This window comes from Hemibagrus wyckioides, linkage group LG20 (assembly GCF_019097595.1).
Source record: "Hemibagrus wyckioides isolate EC202008001 linkage group LG20, SWU_Hwy_1.0, whole genome shotgun sequence".
NCBI classification, from domain to species: domain Eukaryota; kingdom Metazoa; phylum Chordata; class Actinopteri; order Siluriformes; family Bagridae; genus Hemibagrus; species Hemibagrus wyckioides.
This window is the reverse complement of record NC_080729.1, coordinates 11,544,870-11,566,737: the sequence shown is the minus strand read 5'-3', so window position 1 is coordinate 11,566,737 and position 21,868 is coordinate 11,544,870. Positions and strand designations below refer to the sequence as shown.

General features: G+C 38.3%; 1 protein-coding gene across 2 annotated transcripts; it reads left to right on the top strand.

Moving 5' to 3' along the window:
* The first annotated feature begins 18,632 nt into the window (after positions 1 to 18,632).
* On the top strand, positions 18,633 to 21,549 carry scg2b (secretogranin II b). 2 transcript variants are annotated; one of them, XM_058418949.1, is made up of 2 exons: positions 18,633 to 18,789; positions 19,410 to 21,549. In XM_058418949.1, the coding sequence occupies exon 2, from the start codon at positions 19,415 to 19,417 to the stop codon at positions 21,164 to 21,166; it is 1,752 nt and encodes a 583-aa protein (XP_058274932.1). In that variant the 5' UTR covers positions 18,633 to 18,789; positions 19,410 to 19,414; the 3' UTR covers positions 21,167 to 21,549. The 2 variants fall into 2 exon arrangements, with proteins under 2 accessions (XP_058274932.1, XP_058274933.1); XM_058418950.1 differs by lacking the exon at positions 18,633 to 18,789 and adding an exon at positions 19,139 to 19,283.
* Positions 21,550 to 21,868: the final 319 nt, after the last annotated feature.

Sequence of the window (21,868 nt, the reverse complement as noted above, 5' to 3'; positions counted from 1 at the left end):
GTGCATATGCTGCAGGCTATTATCTTCAATAATGACCTGTATGTGCAGCACCTCAGAGATATCCTGAGAGATATGAGACTAGCACGTCTCATTGCAGATCTTTTGGTTAGTGAAAGTACAATGTCTGGGCAGTTTTTTAGCGCTGACTTGCAATTATATTAAGTGTGTGCCTAATTATAGAGACATATTATTAGAAATCTAATTATAGAGGTCCTAAAATGACTAGGTGAATGGGAAATCAGAGCTAAAATTGTATAATGTGCACTAGGCATTAAGTAGTAAATGATCTACAGGCTTCCAATCAGGGTTGCATGTCTTTGCTGATATAACAGGATCACAGGGCATGTTTAGTAAAAGAGATTAAAATATTCTTCAAGATGGACTAGAAAAGTTTTTTATTTTTTTTATAAAGGAATATATAATGGACAGTAGACACTGGATAATGAGTAACTTCCTTTTAGTTCATTTAAGTCTTTTTAAGTCTTTCTACTAAAGCCAATGGCAGCTAGATATAAGCTTGCTGATCATACAGGAATTCTTGATAACCTTTCAGTTACATTCTGTGCAGCGGTGAAAGACCTTGGCATGCTTATTGACTCCAATCTCTCATGTAAAGCTCATATATACATAACATTACCAGGATAATCTTTTTTTCCTCATAGAGACATTGCGAAACTAATAAAACACTATAAGGCCAGAAACTTGTGGACAAACCAATATATCAGATCTGTAACATCCCATTTTAGATTTAAAACGTAATTGTTTATTCAGACGTTTTGCTAAATAGCTTAAGTAAAGGTGCTGATCTGGGCTAGATGTATAACATACACATGTGTTTTGGGTAACTGGCATGTTTGCTGATGGTGTAGGACAGGATGCTGATGTTGTAAAGTTCCCTCACATCTTTGTTACCTTTTAATTATACTGTAATCATCAGACCTGCTGGAGTCACTGTTTGGACACTTTTATCTTGTTGTATGATAATGTAATCATTGGCTCATCTTGCTCTCTGGACCTGTCTGATTTACCCAGATGCGCAAATTCAAATTCAACATAATTAACACTGTTGACCTTTTTGTCTTATGCAGCAGTTTTAAAATAATTTTATATTCATATTAATAATCAATCAACCTTTGTAGTTTTTGCTGGTAAAAATAAGATTTAAAAAAAACTGCTAAACGTCCCACAAGTATCTGAAATAATATGGGTGATCTCTTACTAAAGAGATGGATGAATTACTGGATGAATAATAATAATAATAATAATAATAATAATAATAATAATAATAATAATAATAATAATAATAATAATAATAATAGACAATGAGTGACAAGAGCGTCACTTTCACCACCACAGCTTTGATGCTTTTGGGTTGTAGGTTTTATGGATATAATTACACATATACAAGAAAATATCTGTGCAACCATGTTTGATCTCATGTTTTGTCTCACTCTTATTCCCAGTGATCTTTATTTGTTGAGATACTACAACCTTGCTATATTGTTGTTGTTGCTTCCCTAGTTGTCTTGGTCATTGTTCTTTTCCATAATCAGGTTGTAGTGTGTTAGTGCTCTGGATTTGACCTCTGCCTGAAAGATTTGATTACAGTTATCTATTTAGCTACTATACTGTTTCTGTGCTCTGCAATGTACTCTTAGCATTACTCTAATACAATGACTGCATGTATATCCTCTTAATACTGGTTCCAGAATAATAAAGAAGACTTAATCTATATCCAACCACAAGTCCAAAGTCTAATCGTCTGCAGTGTGTATACGTCTGTTGCTATGCGCAGTTGTTCAGTTGCTCCCTACAAATTTTACATTCATTCATTAATATGGTCACTAGAGGGCAGTATTTGACAGCACATGGGGCCACTGCTGAGTATGAAAATGTTGTAAATCATGAGCAGAAGAAGTTGCAGTCCAAAGCCATGACTATTCTAAATGGTATTATCCACAGCAATACCATGTATCCCATGTATGATATATTTATATATAAATACATCTGAGGAAGAGAGAGAGAGAGAGAGAGAGAGAGAGAGAGAGAGTTGAGTCCAGAGGTCTGAGAGCTTCATTGAAAATGCTTCTATTTTACATTCTTCTCTGGTTCAATCCAACATGTTTTATTAGAATATAAATTATATTATCGACAACGACTTGAGTAAAAAGTAGAATATTTTAGATATTAACATGAATTTCAGAGTCTCTTAATATTTGGTACATGCCCATTTTGTTCTAGTGACAATGTCCACTCGAGCTGACACGGACTCCGCAAGTTTGTGCAAAACCTTATGATCCATTTTAGATCTAATACACCAGGGTGTCATCTGAACACATGGGTCAGTAGAAGAGATTTGACATGAAGAGTGTCTGACCTTTTATACAAAGCAGTTAACATGATCAGGATCACAAATTTATAACAACAATAAAGGAAACAAGCCACAAATACGGGTTAGTAGTAGGAAGCTGAATAATTTCCATCAGTGTTCTTCACATATCAGTATGAGGAGGATGCGACATACAAAAAGTATATAGTGAGTCATTTAAATGCATATAAATATCTGATATATTAAAACTAAACTTGAGAAATACAACATTTCTTATCCTAACAATAAACCCTAATGACATTTTCGGCATCAGGTGATGCTGTTATTTTTAAGAACATGTAAAAATCAAATTGCAAAAATTGATTTCATCCTCAGTCTCAGTGTCAAATCAATTTTAACCTTAATATTGCTCTGGATCTGTATGATAATAAAAATACAATACTTCATTTTGTCCATACTGTGAACGTGCACCTAGATGCTTTTTTAGTATGAAGTGAGATGAAGTCAATTAAGATTTTAGCATTCGAATGTTGGTGTTTAAACTTAATGATCAGGATGATATTGTTGATAAGTAGATTTTTTTATATACATAAAATATTACCCAGATGCAGTTTGCATAGAATAAAGCAATATAGAGAGTATAATAAAAGCTATACACTGAGAAAGCTTATAAAATGCCATAATAGGCAGTGTTTTGAATATATTTGCACATCATTCATGACCTTGGTTGACAGAGTGAGTCTGTACCCAACTCTCACCCGTCATACAAGATGTTCCTTTGAGCAAGTCCAGTGTCCATGGTAACGAAGGCTGCATGCTGACAGTAAATGCATTTTGGTGAAATTATCAAGATGCACCAATGACATCGACTCTAAAGGAAAAAGGAGTTAAAAAGCAAAGATATATTGGGTTCGGAAAACATGAGACCATATAATTAGTTGACTTTTTTTTTTTTTTTTCTAATAATTGTTCATGCTTAAATCCATTTGGCCTTCACTGTATCTGAGTCAGTGTTCAAACATCAGCATGCTCATCAACATCAGCCTTAATGTGAAGCATGGGAATTATACTGCTGGCTCCTGAAAGCAATGTTTGGACATTTGTGGGAGGAAAGCAGTACTGTCAGCACATCTGTGATGAATGTAATTAAATGACATTACTGTTTGGATCACTCTGGCTGTAAATCTGCCTTGGTCACATGATCCCATGCACATTATTGTCATCAGTCTGGAGTCTGTGTCTTACCAGCTGTGGCTTTTTCTCTTTTCATTTTATTTAATGCACTCAATTTTTTTGATGTTATTCTTTAGCACTGAATCACTTTAGCGACATCAATTATCAAAGGTTTCACCTCTCTTAATGCCAGGGCGAAGAGCATCTAATGGCAAAACGATCTAAAAAGCACATGTCTCATGGACTTTTCTGTCTACTCTTGCTTGCTCATTTGGGGATAAATTCAAAATGTTTCCTGAGGAAATATACTAAATAAAATCATTCTTGTTGTAATATGTTACAGTTTGATTAGTTTATGCCATTCAGGAATTGACAAAACTGCCTGTATCAAAAATTGAGTATATCACACCTGCTTTAAGTGCACTTTTATAACCACGCATGCAATGTAAACACTGTAAACAGCCTCGCTCATGTTTTTACACTTCTGTGTTACAAATGCAAATGTGTAAGTAGTAGTATACTGAATCTTCTAGTGATGTAGTCAGCAATGTCAGCAAATACAGCTCCTAATCACTACCAGGTACCATTGTTGGATTTATTGCATGATGTCCTGTAGCCTATATGTGTATAAGTCGTCTACCTGTGCAGATCCTTGATGTTAACAGAACCCCAGGGCTGTGTGTGGTCTTGATTTAGGCCTGCTGCTGGAATAATTTATGTACATTTATTCATGCCTTTGTCGACAATACTGAAACATGCTTTTGCAAGTTAAATACCTTTCCATGTGATTGAATTCAAGTCACAGTTAGGAGAAATCACCATTTAGACGTTTTTTTTTTTTGCTATTTAATATACTTCTTGTGCATATTTCCAATGTTTGCACTTTACAAACATAATGTATTTTGAGTTTGTACTTAATGCATAAGTATGAAAATGTATATTTTAAAATGAAAAGAAAACAGGGAAAAGTATTTGGGTGCAATATGGGTGAAAAGAATTTGGCCAAGGCAGTGTTAACAGACTGTTTGTCTTTCAGTGCCTCTGCTGTGCTGTTTCCTGCTTTTCATTTCAATCTCCAGTCTGCTTTGATATCGAGTTGACAGCACTCTCTGCCAAAGTGTGCTTCAACTTCAGAGAATGAGACACAGCCAATGATGGCACATGAGGGTCTGTCACTGAATGCGAGACAGCTGTACTTGGCTCCCTCAAGCTCTGTGTTTCAGCGCACTGTTGCATTTCTGCAAACAAACAGCTCTCGCATGCAGATCGAGTACCGAAAATGAGACCACTCAGTGTAAAGAACAACAGGATTATATGACATACTGAGAGCTGCGACTTCAGACACACCCCTTCTGAGTCACAAACAAGGTTGCCAGGTTCACGGTTTTTATTCCAAATTTGGCATAGTTGTGTGTGGCTTTTGAGACGAAAATTTTGTTGAGCTTTCAGGATCACTTCTTAAAGATCAAGTCTTAAGCTTCGGGTTATTGTACAGGTATATCTGCACCCTCCAGTGAGTTTCAAAGCATTTGGCTGAATGTGAGCAGATAATTGATCACTGGATAATTCAATACACTTGAGAATCCACCCTGCTGCTTTTGTCAGCAGTCACATCACCAATAAATACAAGGGAACCAGTTCCATTAGCATTCACACACGTCCACACTATCAGACGAGGTGCTATGCTCTGAATCATGAGCAGAAACTTCCCCTGGGATTTTTTTTGTTTTGTTTCACCATTGCATTCTTTCTTATAATGAATGTAGCAAACAGCTGATTTGGCCACATCTAATGTTTTTGCTATCTCTCTGATGGGTTTGTTTAGGTATTCAGTTTAGTGATGGTTTACTTCTCTAGCATGGAGAGACACTTTGGAATGTAAACAGCAACAGGTGTCAGATGTTGAAATAAACTCTAGATCTTATTTGTAAGTGAAATCATGAGGGAATGATATATACCTGGTCATCAGCTAGAGATCAGCATTACTAAATTAACTTTGGTCCCTTAGAAAGGGAAGGACATATAAATATTCTTAAATAAACCCTGAAAGCCTGCACTTAATAAACATAATTTCATTTCAATTCTAATATTCTATGGCTGTGAAGCTGCTCTGTGAAACTATTTTTGAACCCACACAAATAAGGATTGTCTGAATATATTTGTGTGATCCAATAGCTGTGCATTTGGAATGAAACAATTTAAACATGGTTAATTAAGACTTACAAGTGGGCATCTTTTAATTGCATAAGGCAAAGGCGAGTGCTAAAGAAATTCTTAGGAATGAAAAATACCTCTAAGCACAATACGTTGTGCTGTAAGTCTGGAACAGTGACCGCTGACCTATGGAATATGACACATGAAGATTTTTAGAAATGTGCTCAAGAGCCATTTTAAATTTTCTATTTTAATCAGGTAAATTTTTACTCAGTAATTTCTCTTAAAATTAAAAGTATAATTAAGTATATATTTTATACTATTCAGAAAAATATAGCTCACATCACCTGCATATTACCCACAGAATAGAACTAAGGTCTTTCTTTTTCTTCGCTCAACTTAAATGTCACTAGTGTCTAATGATGATATTTTTTAAATTTATTCTGCATTGCCACTGTAATGGTCTTGAAATTTTAGCTTGAATACCTGCAGGAGGCTTTATAATGATGTTCCAAAACATTAGTGATTTTTCTTTTTAAAAAAAAAAATTGTATTAAATAGATCCTTGTATTAGATCCTAGATATAGAATATATATAGAATAGATCCTAGATGTTGTTACTCTATCTAGTGACATTCTGACATTTTGAACAATATGCAAGGATCATGCAGAGGTGTCTGGGATGTTGAACAACAACAGCATCTGCACATGACTTCTCTTAACATGCTATTCTCAATGGACAGACCAGACTGTTATCCGGTCACACTTGGCATTTTTATGTGTCTCTCCACTGACCAGTTGGGATCACACTGCGTCAGCAGCAGGGTTGCCAAATCTACCAGAAGCATCTAAAATTGGCAAATATTAAACACATAACAGTGTGCAGTGATCTGGGTGATCTGATCAAAAGACACGTTTGACCACATTCAGCCTTCAGTGTTTAGCACTGTTCACTGCTCAACCAAGACAAACGTTAATACCAATCGGAATGTGGGGGCCAATATTTCTCAATATCTCTCACACTGTCTATACACTTCAACCTGATCTCCAGACTATAAACTCACACATATTCAGTATCTACTGAAGAATTTTACTACTTTTTTCTGCACAAAACAATCTAAAGGATGTCTAAACAAGAACAACTGTGGATCTGACTGTGCATTAGGAAGGGTGTGTGTGTGTGTGTGGGTGTGTGTGTGTGTGTGTGTGTGTGTGTCCGTGACTGGGGAGATTATTACGTCTGGTAGATGAATCATCACTGTGAGGTATTTATAGCCACTCCTTAGGAAAGGAGGGGGCATGGAGGCAAGAGCTCTACTGGTGAGCCAAACAGCGTCATCACATAGCTTCACACACAAATAGATTCATATACACATACATAATATGATAAAGAGATGGTGTATGAGAAAAAGGTACAGAGTAGATGAGATTTTTTTTGTTTTTATTAAATAATGCATCGTAGATTTGTATATTGTAAAACAATATATGTAATCATACAATATGTTTAAAATTAAGATGATCACAAAAAACCCTGAATATTACATCATTAATGAATGGGAGATCTACTGTAGAGCATTTGAAACGCATTCTCTGTGTAGTTATTGATTGGCAGTAGAATATGTTTCAGATTTTCTGCAATGGGACTCTAAGGACAGTGTATTTTCCTTCTCTGTACCTACTTAAAATTAAGCATTCGTCAGTAGTGGAATTATGGCATTTGGCATTTGCATGTTTCTTGCGCACACTCAGAGAGAAATGAGAATCTAACGTTCTCTGCAGTGTATTGTGTTGGACACTCACAGACAATGTGGGTGAGTTTAATGAACAGAAAATCTCCCTCTGTGCAGTTCCAGGCTCACAAAGATCATTCTCATCTCTCTCTCTCCTAATACCCCTATAAGAAATAACCAAGATTCATTAAAATGTGCTAAAAATCTAAGATTTAAAACAAAGCAGGACACACACACACACACACACTCACACAGGCATGGCATTTTTGTCCGTGAACAGTGATGGGAGTTTAATTGCTATGTAGTGTCAGCTCCATGTGGGAAAAATAAAGATGGTCCTGTTTTTCCGTGTGGGAGTTAACCTTGAAATCAGTCGTGCTGACAGGAACTGAATGAACCTCACACTTCTCATTCTTAGTGAGAATTCCATAATCAAAAAAAGTTATGTCATTTTAACCCCTGCGGGTTTTTTTTTTTTTACTTTCAAAAATGTGAAAGGAAGATAAATCATGCCAGATCTTCCACCTCTGATGTAATTATGTGGCAGCAATTCAACAAAATGCAAGTGCAAATCAACATTTGAAACATTTTATTCCGCTCTTCTTTGCAAAATGTTCCAGATCTATTAAATAACAGGGGATCTCCTGGGCACAACCCTTTTCAAATCATACCACAGGTTTTTGATAGCACCTGATTTACACCTGGGTTCTGAGTGAGCTGTTCCAAAATGTCTTCTTCTTCTCCTGAAGCCATGACTTTATTCACTTGTATCAGTCCTGTGCCCAAATAGATTGATATTTAGAGTTGTCCATGATTCCTTTTGTCCCCCTGAGCTCTGAAGAAGAAGAAGAGAAGCAGCCTGACATAGTATAATGCTGCCACCACCATGCTACACCATGAGCATGGTGCTCTTTGGGTGATATGCTATATAGCTTTAGCTATAAAGATATCTTTAGGTGATATAAGAGCATAATACATTACATTTAACCCTTCTATTATCACTGTGGTCAATTTGACCCTATTCAATCTTTAATGTCTCTAAATATATGTTTGATGTATTTTTTGCTTCATATTTAATGACTTTTCCTAATTGAATGGGGGAAACCAGGTAAACATAAAATTCTCATGATAATATGTTTCCAGTGTCCTGTACACATTCTGTAGCATCAGTGTTCCTTGGGGTCAATTTGATCCCAGGCTGATTTAGCTGTATAAAACACATAAAAAGTACATTAATCTGCTTTGGTTGCTTTGGATAATATTGAGGTCACTGTAACAATCACTTTTATAATCTTCAAGAACATTTCTCTGCTTTAGGGCCATAATCTAACATAAACATACCTGTGGTATTGCGAGAACCACTGAAAGTTCACATGACATGAGGGAGGGTTAAAAAAATAATATCTTGAGGACAAGATATTTTACTATTCATGGTAACAGAAACTGTACTACTTTCCAAAGGTTATAAATAAAAAAAAATCTGTACTTAGACATAAAATAAAACCATTAAAACAAAAAAAAGAAAGATCTTTTTTAGAAATTCTGGGTGTTTAGTAGAATGGGGTGGTTGGGTTATGTTTTATTTAAACAGCTATTTAGGTAGTAAACATCCATCCATCCATCCATTGTCTATACCCGCTTATTCCTAATTAGGGTCATGGGGGTCTGCTGGAGCCTATCCTAGCGCACATAGGGCGAAAGGCAGGGGTACACCCTGGACAGGTCGCCAGTCCATCGCAGGGCAGGTAGTATACAAAGAAAAATAATTTACCTGACAAAAAATGGGCAAAAATTATATTCTGGCAGTCAAATTGACCCCAAGGGTTTGTAAATTTGAGGATAACAGAAAGGTTAAAAATGTTTTTGTACATAGTTTGTGGTGATTGTATAATTGGATGTTTTTTTCTTTATGAGAAAAGGCTAATCATCCTACTCAGCCCAAACATGTGGAGAATATGAGAGACTATTGTCACATGTAGGGAGTGATTAATACTTATCATATATTCCAGAAGCTCCTGTAATGTTGATGTAGGACTCTTGGCAGCCTCCATGGTCAATTTTCTTCTTGTCCTTTTCTCAGTTTTGGAGGGGTGTACTGTTCTTAGTAGTGTCACTGTGATGCCCCATTTTCTCCACTTGAAATGTTCATGATGGTCTCCATAGTGTTCAAGCCATGGACATTCTTTCGTACCGCTCTCCAGAGTAATACTGTTCAACAGTGAGATCCTGTACATGCTGTGTAAGCTCTTCACAAGATCATGACTTTAGCAGTCAGATTAAAACAAGAAGATGTGAAGAAAATCTTTTATATATGTATATAGGTTTATGATGACAAGGTTAATTTTGAGCAAGAGTTTGAAAGTGATTAATTCATTCTGAGCCTATTATAATAAAACCAAGCTACTTTTTTTTTTTTTTAAAATTGCTGATATGCTTTATTTTGGCTTTAGTATTTACTTAAATAAAACCCTGCCATTTTAGCAGGCTTTTGTTTCATAGGCTATTAATATCCACTGTGTATAACTTAAAGTTTTGTAAACTCAATATGTCTTGCTTGCTTTTTAATTTAAATTTGACATTTGCTTGTCGGCTCTTGTGATTACACTAACACTAAAACACCGATGTGTTACAGAGAGAGAAAGAGCAATGAATGCTTCTGAACAGATCCTCGATTGTTCTGAACAAGGATTGCGCTGAAGCAAAAAAAAACAAAAATTGGTTTAGCTAATTTTTAATATTAATGGAAATGTAAATCATAATGGTGATAATTATGATTTATGAGAGCCTTGCTCTGATTTATAGAGACATGCTTTCATTTCTCATTTATAAATCATATACATTCACTTATGGTAATCAATTACTGATGTTTTTAAACTCTGAGTTTTTTATGTTTTATTTAAGTTGTACAATAAACCACACACTACACACAATACACTCCGGTTTATACAGAACTCTCGACAAACTGAGATTTGCACAGGACTCATAAACACACAGTTTTTGCACATAAACAGAATTTTGCACATCAACTAGGTCTGTAACCTTAAACACTTGTTTTGCACATTACTTATCTTGTTTCTCATCTAATTCTCCATATTTATTCCTTAAATCTCTGTATTTATTATTTTTCTGCTTTATTTTGTTAAATTGTGTACTATTTTGTTATTTGATATATTTTTTTGTTATATTTTTGTACCCTAATTTGGGTTTTTTTAGTATTTTTGTTATATTCCTTCCTATTTTATATATTACCTGTGTTTGTGGATACTGCTGGAAGCTGTGAATTTCCCTTTGGGATGAATAAAGTATCTATCTATCTATCTATCTATCTATCTATCTATCTATCTATCTATCTATCTATCTATCTATCTATCTATCTATCTATCTATCTATCTATCTATCTATCTATCTATCTATCTAATGTTAGAGTTCACTATTAGTAGTTTAGCGTTTAATATTACAAAGAAATGATAATAAGTTAGGAAACCCAAATCTTGGTGAAACTGTTAAAGGCTAAAATGTGCTTCCTCCAAGACACATGAAGCCAGCCAGCTGAATCTTTTTTAAACTGTTGCTCATGACAGCAGCATGACACAACCATAGCAACATACTGTCTACCATCTTCATTACTGGCTAGTGTTGCTGAGATTGACAGAGAAGAGATAGTATGCTATCCCTACCCTGAAAACCCAACAAATTTAACTCTCTTGTGTATCAGCTATTTCTGGCTGTGTTATGATCAGGATTCATACTGCGATCTTTGGGCAATAATATAAATGCTAAGGAAACATTTTGTCATCCAAACATAATAGATGAAATAAGCCTGTAATTACAGACCCTGAAATGTCAAAAAGCTTGTTTTATGTAATGAATCTCATGATTTCAACATCATTCTGACGATATCAGCATATAGTCCAACAGTCATGAAAGAAGCAAAGCACTTCCTAAATCTCAATTAAACTGTGAATTGTTCACAAGCCACTTAGAGTATTCTAGAGTATTTTTTATTAAACAATATAGAAAGTTAGAACAGGGTTGCAGGGAAAACATGACTGGTTTGCACTGGTCACTGAGAATCATTGCTCCTTAAAAAGAAATGGCTGCTACTCAAGGTGAATGACAGCACTTTCTCCAGTCTCTCCAGCTCTCTCTCTCTCTCTCTCTCTCTCTCTCTCTCTCTCTCATTCTTTCTCTCTCGCACTTACATGCGTAAGGAAATGCGTCACAGACAGACCATGAGTCAGAGAGTGAAATGGAAAGACAGAGACAGAGTGCATGAAGGTATGAATGTAAAGCACCCGTGTTTTAAAAAAAAAAGTGTGCACTTAACAAAAAGCTATAATATTTTGCTCAGTCATCGAAACATTAATCTAAAGATAAGGTATGCAAATGATATGAAGGGTGAAAACGAGATAATAATAATTCACAAAAAGTAGTGGCAGCAATGTAATATCATAAAACATTAGCTCAGTAGAGTAGCGGAATATTTTCCCCAACAACTGACACTACATTATCACAAATCAGAGAGAGAGAGAGAGAGAGAGAGAGAGAGAGAGAAAAGAGAGAGATAGAAAAAGAGAGAGAAGAAAGAGGGATGAGAAAGAGAAACAGAGAGAGAAACAGAAACAGAGAGATGAGAGGAATAATGCTGGTCTCCTCGTTAGAATCTACCTGCTGCTGCTGTCTTTCACTTCACCTCTCAATGAGTGAGAAGATGATAGAAAACAGAAGAAAGGATAGGGATCACCATGGAGACAGCTCCAAGAGGGGGCAGGAAGAGAAGGAGAAGGACACAAAAGGTGAGATGGGGAAAAAAGATGGGATGTTCTGATAAGCTGCATGTTTCTGTTTTGATGATTGTACAAGAACCTAATTATCTATGTGTGTGTATAATTAATAGAATGTTGTGTTAATTATTCCTTTAACACACAAATACAGGTACCACAACCACACAATACATCCCTTCATTCAAATATGCTTTTCCCCTCCCCATAGCCATGAGTCATCTCCACCGAATGGTACATTTTAATACTGCGGCCTCTCTCTCTCTCTCTCTCTCTCTCTCTCTTGCTCGCTTTCTCACTCTCTCTCTCTCTCTCTCTCTCTGTCTCTCTCTGTCTCTCTCTCTCTCTCTCTCTCTCTTGAACAAACACGCAGCCAGTTGTAACTCGGTCGTACCTGTGGGATGCTGCTTTTGTTTGATAAACACTGACATTTGTTGACTGCCTGCCACATGGCTGTCCTTGATTGACATTCCAGGAACCCCATCATGCAGCTCTTATTTAAAAATCTAAATTCAAGAAGGAAATGAATATGAGAAAAGAAGAGAGCAAGTCAGAGCCAGAGATTAAGGGGAAGTAAGAGGGACAGAAAAAAAAGCGGAGGGAAAAAAAAGACAAATCATTCAATTTAAGAAAAAGGGTGAAACAGCCTAAGCAAGGGGAATGCATGATGAGGCCGCACACACACCCTGGGTTGCCAGTTTATTAAAGAACACTCTCCCAGTGTTCCAGCTGACAAGATGTTATTTGGGTGGTGTTAATTCTCAGCACAGCTGCGATGCTGAAATGGTAGTGTCACTGTTGCTGAGTTTGGTTTTTAAAGTGTGTAAACTTACAGGCTGTTTTGATTAGATATTATTCTTTGCTCTGTGTGTATGCTCAATGATAAGTGGATAGTGTACAACAACAAATGGGCAAGAATCAGTAAGTGCATGTCTACAAAGTGCTCCCATATGGAAAGTATACTAGATATATTGGCCAATAAGTGCAAGCACAAGGTTTAGTTTCTGGTTAAAAATTATGCAAGGAGAAATATACACCTAGAACTGTGAAACAATACATATTATTCCTCATGCATCAATAACAATAAGACCAAATCGAATTCTAAAAGAATAAGACAGGATAAATATATAGGGCCATACTCAGAGTTAAGCACACATAGTGAGGCATTATTGTGGTAATACTGTAGTTAATAGCATAATTGTGTAGATCAGTATTAAGAGCTCAGGCGTCACTACAGCTGTAAGTGCTATCCAGAGGGTTTAATATTAGACGTTTAATTTCACTCTGTCATTCACTCCTGATACACTGCTGGACTATTTTTGCATCTAAATGTGATGACATGTGACTCATGTGAAGTGGCTTATGACACACACAAACAAATTTCCTGCCAGTTCTGACTTGACACCCCAGATACAGCACTGACTATATGAATGCAACATCATATTATAACTTATTTCTCTCCCCTATTTTATTAATCATGTGGGTTTATATATATACATATATTTAATCTAGCCATTCTTTCACATACTTTCACACTCATTTTTGTATTTTTATTTTGATAGAAAATGAGCTGGTGTAGAAAGGGTTCACTCAGCATGCAATGTAACCATGGAAACACTAATACCACCTCTGCTGACTACAGGCTAATTAGGTAGCTTATCTATCTAGAACAAAGATTAGATTGATTGATGCTCTGGGTGTTCTATGTTGAAATATCTCCATTTTATAAATCTCAGACTCAGTCACTAACAAGACACATTTTTCTAGTCGCTGTCTGTGTTTGGATATATCGACACCCTGTAATCGGCTGGCAGCTGACACTAATTATTCATGCTGTCATTCTTTTTAAGGGTTTATTCAAAAAGACTGTCCTGCTTTCTCCATCTGTTCTTCGCTTCAGACAGTTAACACAAATCTTGGCGGTGTTAAGAGAATCCCCATTAGGCCCACCCACTCATACCTCTGCCAATCAGATGCATTATAGCCTACAAAAAAAAGAAAAGAAAGAAAGAAAGAAGGCAGAAAACATGACAACAACGACACCTCCACAGTAGCTATTTATAATCATTCCCATTGAGAACAATGCCATGAGTCATTCTTATTCCCTTGATTCGGGCCTGAAATGAACTGGCTTGGCATGCGAGGCATTTTAAAACGATTCATATAAATGATTTAAATATAGTGAAAGGTAAATACCATAAATACCATGATTTGTGTCATGTGTGTGATTAGTGTGACAACAAGGAGGGCCCTGAATGTACACTGACTAGGCATAACATTATGACCACCTGCCTAATATTGTGTTGGTCCCCCTTTTGCCACCAAAACAGCTCTGACCCGTCAAAGCATGGACTCCACTAGATCCCTGAAGGGTGTGCTGTGGTATCTGGCACCAAGATGTTAGCAGCAGATCCTTTAACTTGGAGGACACTTACAGGACTTAAAGGACGCTTTTGATAGATACTGACCACTGCAGACCGGGAACACCCCACAAGAGCTGCAGTTTTGGAGATGCTCTGATCCAGTCGTCTAGCCATCACAATTTGGCCCTTTGTCAAGCTCATTCAAATTCAAGCTCTTGCCCACTTTTCCTGCTTCTAACACATCAACTTTGAGGAGAAAATGTCCACTTGCTGCCTAATATATCCCACCCACTAACAGGAGCCATGATGAGGAGATAATCAGTGTTATTCACTTCACCTGTCAGTGTTTATAATGTTATGCCTGATCAGTGTATATTCATACAACTGTGTCTGAAATGAAGAACATTATATAAAACGTATTATAACATAACTATAATGCAGTCCCATGTTCATGGGTCTCATTTATAATTCTGAGTAAATATAGGTATGTAATAATATAAGCAGGAGGAAATCTTTGATTTTGTAAACTTGTTTCATACTTTTGACTTATGACATATCCTAAAGGATTAAGGGGTTAAACAATCTGAGATTTTATTACCACTATTCATGTGAAATATAAACAAGTTTTGTGTGAGATCAGGTTCATCCTGGTGGGAAGCACTTAGATTCTGTTGTCAGTTAAATATTTTCTTATTTCCAGCACAACAGATTCATCTTGGCTCATTCATTCAAGCAACCTTTTTACTCTGTCTCTAATTCCCCTGATGGAGAGTGATTGGTCTCAGGGCTTTGCACTGGTGAGTCACGTCAATTCTTTCACCCGTTTCATGAATCTCCAAAGCTCAGACAGCTCACACTGGGTTTGACCACATAGTGTAAATAGATATGCACACGCTACAAAGTGAATTAAGAAATGCAAGAGGAGGTTCTTCCATTGATTCAGTTGATGATGTTCCATGATGAAATATCTCAGATAAGCCAGTCGTCATCACCTCATATTCACTCCCGAACAAGGCTCATTTTTCTTGTCTCATGCTACATTTCGATAATTCCACAGCCTGTAATTGCGCTGTCATTCTTTTTTTAAGGGTTTATTCAAAATGACTGTGTTCTTTTCACCATCTGTTTTTCGTTTCAGACAGTTCACACAAATTCTGGCTCTATGAAAAAGAGCCTCTCCACCAAAGATTGTAAACAAACATGCAAGAGCAAAAAGCTTAGAAGTGCAAACAGGGGTGCTAAAATTAAGTAGTTTATCTATCTACAACAAAAGCTTAGCTTCATTTTGCCTTTTAAGCCTGAGTGATGGAATCGCTTTATTGTTTAAGGAGATCATATGGAGATTCATCAAAATTTCTACCATCAGTGACCTCACTTGTCCTTTACTGATTTCTGGATTTCTAGGGGCAACTTTTATGGCAAACTGTACATTATTAGACTCATCTTAGAGCTGGGAAATTACCATGTGATTAAACCAGATGAACACAGCCGCCCCTTTTGATTTATTCTTAATTCTATACAGTTACAAATTGGACATAGGACTGATATTGGATTATAAGATTTACACTACTACTACTATTGATATTATTATCCTTATTTTTAAGAAGAAGAAGAAGAAGAAGAAGAAGAAGAAGAAGAAGAAGAAGAAGAAGAAGAAGAAGGAGAAGACTAGGTTTGGTGAAATAATCTGGTTCTACAGATATATGATTGTGAAGTTTTATCATAACTAGGGATTTATTTTTGTTTTGTTGTTCATAGGAATTACACACAAAGCACAGAGTTGAAATGTGTGTTGTAAGCTTCTAAGTAAAGGAACATTCACTGATGTGTGTAAAGTATTTAGTAACATGATATGAGTAGACTTCAAACATACAATTAATGCAACAACTTGGCTTGTAACTGTCAATTCTACACCATAGACACCATAGAGTCAGATAACATCACTGACTTTTTTTGAAAGCTTATTAAACAGTAGATATTTTAGCAGGCATGCATGTGGCAAAGTGATCAAAGTGATTGGAAGTTCTGGTCAGTGCCACATACTGTGTCAGCAGTGCTAGAGAATTTTAAGGCCTTCAATAGTATGAAGTTTAATTAGATCAAATTGTTAAGACGTTTGACCAGTGGTGCAGCAGTCGCTTAAATCCCATAACTGCCAGGGAGCCACTGTAGGCCATTGAAGAAGACTCTTTAAGGCTCAGGCCTAGCCTTGGAGTCTCTTGTAAGGTTCTTTGTAATGCAATGTAAGAAAAATGGGATGTTGGAGCTTAGTGGTGTTGGACTACTGATCAGAATGTTGTGAGTTCGAATCGTAGGTCCACTAAGCTGCCACTGCTGGGCAACTGAGCAAGGCCTTTAACACTCAATTGCTCAGTTGTATAAAATGAGATGAATAAAAAAAAGCTCTGGATAAGGGCTGATAAGGGTCTGCTAAATAACAGAAATGAAAATATAAAAGAAAGTTTCATCCATAATTTTTGTCCATAATAAACTTTAGACCAGTATCATTATGTAAAGCTTCCAGAAGAATTTCTTCCCCACTAAAAGGCACTGGGCCACAACATATACAGTATCTTTTTGGTTTCACAACATATACAGATTCTAATTGGTCAGAATCTACGGTTACATTTGAGGTCAAAGGTTTACACTCGTCATTTTTTGTTACCATCCATTTATTTTTTATTACTTTGTTCACATTACAGGCGCATTTAAAACAAGTGATTAAAAACAGATTTATTTCAACTTTATTTCACAATCTCAGAATTCCTGGCAGTCAAAACATTAAATACACCAAGATAACTTACTGATTTTAGAAGGTTCTGATTGGATAAATGTCATAAGGAGTTAACTGGGATATACACGTGGCTGTAAAACAACCAAACTGAAGTTTTAGAGGAGTGTTCTCTACTCAGACAAAGCACAAAATAACAGCATCCAGTACGATGGCATGGGGTGGCAGCACCATGTTGTGAGGTGTTTTGAAAGCATGTTTGCCATCACTTTGCTCATTGCTAGCTACATTGCTCATTGCACATCGCTACAGAATTAGTGCCATGTGGGTGTAAAAAGGGATGTTGCAGCATAAGGAAAGACTTCACATATATTTATCTTATACATTTATCTTTTCATATACATTTATTTATCTTCAGTAACCAGTATCCCTATCCCAAAAACATTGGGTGGGCATGAAGAAGAGACACACAAACACACACACACAACAAGCATGTTTTTAGGAGGTGGGAGGAAGACAGAGAATTGTGCCAAGGCAATCTCTATGGACTTTCATTTCACCTCCTCAAACTAAAAACTTTTTGAGGCTTTTAAGGATCCCCTCCAGCTAGGTGCCCTGAGTAGTTTTACTAGTCACCCTGCCCTGTTCTTTTGGTTATTGAGCTATATGTAACATTGCAAGTCAAGACACTGACTATTTATGGCACACAGTAAGGGGGAGAGTCTTTGGAGTAGTTTTTTCTGCAGAGTACAGATATTTTCTTTGTATTTGAATCTACTTAGAGACGTGTACCACACACGTCTCTAAGCAAAATAGTTGTCCACGACCTGAGGATTGTGCAATAACTGTCTGATTGATCCATGCTGAAATTCTATCAATTTCTAGGGACAGTGTGAGAGATGTGGCCATCACCATAGCATTTATCAGTAGCTTTCTTCCCACTGCGGAGGATGAAGCCGCCAGAACGACTCCCTGTGTGTGTGTGTGTGTGCGTGTGCGTGTGCGTGTGTGTGTGTGTGTGTGTGTGTGAGTCATCACCAGAGGATTTAACTCCATGACTCCCGTGCGTCAGAATAAAAACACAATGTATGCCACAAATCTTACTAGGTTGTTTTTTATATATATCTTTTTCTCTCAGGTTGTATACATGAGCGTCACACGAGAAAAGTCAGTTCTCTCAAGGGAAAGCAGTTTTCCATCCACTGCACTGCCTTGTTTCTTCCCTTTGAGACACAAATAGACGACCACCTTCATGAATAAAGAAACAGAAATCAGAGAAAAGTCTCAAAAGGCTTAAAATTAGATCGGCTTCTCTGCTTTCTTTCGGCTCAATCAGAGAGATGGGGACCGGGCCGTGCATTACGTGTATAGCTGTGACGCACGCGGTCAGGTGTTGCCTCATATAGCGCGCGAGGGAGCTGTCCCGGTGCTGAAACGGGAGCCTACAGGCACACGCGAAAGACGCGCACGGGGGGAAATGCTATTTTCGCTTCCATCTATTTTCTGAGCTCCTACCTCGCAAAAAAAAGGTAAGATGACTGTTAACATGATCGTCGTAAATCTGATTTGTAGAAAGAATCAATGGCATGTAGCCACAACAAAGATAGAGAGCATCCTTTTTATCTTACTGTTTTGATTGTATCTGTGTGGCTCAGCTGCGATCTCGCTATCTGTATGCACTTCATTTCATTGTGATTCTATCGCTATACTAATTCAACGCATTGGATTTAGCTTCTATTGTATTCAACGACGTGTGAAAAAAAAAATTAGCAATGAACAAAAATATCGCTCCAACAGAGTGACGGTAGCCACAAGTAAAAGGTTACCTTGACAACGGGGGGTGGGGGGTGGGGGTTGTGAGTCATCCGCCAGGCTACTGTAGTCGTTTAAAAACATGTTATGATGCTACACAGCTCAGTTCTGCTCAGGATTCCTCCGAGTGCCTGATCTTGTGGGGGAATAAATTATATACATAGTAGGTTACTTTAACACTCATTTTGAGCGGTATTGTTAGGAGCCTGAAGTGAGTACTGATTTTTTTGATTTAGTGTAAATGATTGCATTCTCAATACCCTGCTGTGATGTTAACTATACTGAGTCCTTCTGTGTGTTTGTTTGTTTGTTTGTTTTTATTTATCCCCTTGTTTAGGCGGCATGACACGTTCATTAAGCAAGCTCTTAGCGCTTGTCCTGGTCGCTCTCCTCCACGCTGAGGCTGTGCATGGCGCGTCCGTCAGCCGTCACCACCGACTGCAAAGCGGCAGCGGCAATCAGGACGCGTATCTGAGCCCTAACTCTGACATGATCAAAGCCTTGCAATACATCGAGAGCCTGAAACGGCGCACCGACGACTCGGAAAGTCCCACAGGAGACTACGACGAAGTGGACAAATTCCGGCTCCTGGTGCAGCTCGCTTCGCTTCGGGACGAAGACGCACCGTTACGCGAGGACGCTTCGAGTTGGCCTGATAATAAAGCACCAGAATGGGTTCGCGCTCTGCTCAGGGTACTCGAGCAAGGCGCGGACGGCGCGCTGACTCCTGGAAACGAGCGCCGCTTTCACAAGAGCAGACGGCCGGCGACTGAAACCGACAGTCCCTCGACCGAGACCGCCGCCGTGGTGAGGCCTCACAAGAAATATCCACTCATGTTCGAAGACGAGGAAAACGTCCGAGACAACAAGCGAGCCACGGAGGACCTGGACGAGCAGTACACGCCGCAGAGTCTCGCCAACATGCGCTCCATATTCGAAGAGCTCGGTAAACTGTCTAACTCGCAGAACCTGAAGAGAGACGAGGCAGAAGATGATGATGAAGATGACGAGGACGTGTACAGACCCCGAAAACTTGCGTATGAAGACGTGACAGGAGGAGAGGAATGGGTGCCTTTAGAGGAGCAGGTCGAGACAGAAGAGATGGTTAAAGGAAGTCATGAGGAGTTTGATCGGGGATTAGAAGACAGTGAGGAGGCGCGCGAAATGATTGAGAGACGAGCTGCTCCTGCGCTTGAAGCCGCAGATAATGCAGATGACGACACGAAACTTGTGGACTACGTCTTGCTGAAAGTGCTGGAAATGACCGATCAGGCGCAGAAGCGAGATCTGACAGACGTGCAAAGCGGAAGGAGAAGATTGCTGAATATGCCTTCTCTCCTCGACCCGCGGGCGATCAAGCAGCTGCTATCGGCCGTTTCTATGAAGCTCCAGATCCCTCCTGAAGATTTGGTCGGAATGCTGTTTATGGAGGAGACTCGGAAACAACAACGTCTACCCGAACCGCAGGTTTTGAGGAAACCCAGTGCGCCTCGCTACCGGAGCCGCGTCATCAAATATTACAACGGACGCCAACCGGAAGTCACAGTAAGCGACATTCCAGCCGACGTCAAAACCGAAGATATCTTAAAGGTGCTGGGTCTCGGAAACCTGGCCAACAAGAACGCGAAATATTTCGTCAAACCGAGACCGTATAAGACGCCCATATCAAGATACTTCGCGCCAAGTGGCAGACGTGGGAGTTACTCGGTGTCGGAGTTGAACAGAGCTCCAAGCAAAAGGAAAGATGATTACGACGATGCGGTGGATGAAGACGAAGTGGCCACCTTCCTTGCCGCCAAACTTTTAACCGAATACCCCGACCCCAGTTCATCTGACCGCAAAAGAGCCGTGGACTCTTCTAACGCACTGTTTCCATACGAAATCTATGAGGAGGCCATGAAAGATTACTTCGACCAAGTAGACACAGGGAAGGGAGCGCCTGCGAAAAGAGACACGCAGGGGAAGGAGGAGGCGGAAGTGCAGCAAAAAACACCGACCGAGATCGCGATACCGGAGCAGGCTGATCAGCAAATCCCCGAGTCGGTAACCGAAGGAGAGAAGGAGCATCATACTAAACTGGTGGCTGGAATGTAGTGGGTAAGAATAAACCACAATGGAACAACATTCCTCACATCCCTCTCCTTACAAATGCCTATATTTCCTCAAGATTAACCAACGTTAAGTGCTTTAGGATGACATTCTATATTATGTACATAATATACCGTATACAAACGTGCAAAAGTAAACGACATTTTGTCTGTTTTGGGTTTATTAGTGTTTCAAGTGTATTTTTGCAACGTGCGTTAGTATGATGTGCACTTATATTGAGCACTACGGAGCTTGGTATGGTCCTAATCGTATGAGCTATATCATTATTAGACACAGGTGGATGTGAACCTCGTTTCTCAGTCATTTTGTACCTGTTTTGAAGTGTGAAATGACTCAAAGATTAATAAAGCATTACTGTATTATTTTTCCTCTCGCTGTATTGTGTTGCCTTATTAACCAAGATCAGCCTTTACACGATTGAGAAAACCATTTTAAACGTAATAGCATAAAAGCTGATTATATCGACGAGTTGACACGAAGTGGTTTCTGTTGGGTGTGTTACTTTGAAAGAAGAGACGATGCTAAAATAAACAAATTCAGATGTTGTACTCTAACGTGACTGCAAGTGAGTGCTCCTTCACACCAAGCTGCCTCTGAAATGCTGAATGGAGAGCTGCTTTCGTCATCACTGCATTACGTCATGTCAGCACTTGGACAGCTCCGGTAAAGAACAAGAACAAGAAGCTC

Coding starts and splice junctions, on each gene's coding strand:
- scg2b (XM_058418949.1), top strand. CDS start 19,415: ATGACACGTTCATTAAGCAAGCTCTTAGCGCTTGTCCTGGTCGCTCTC.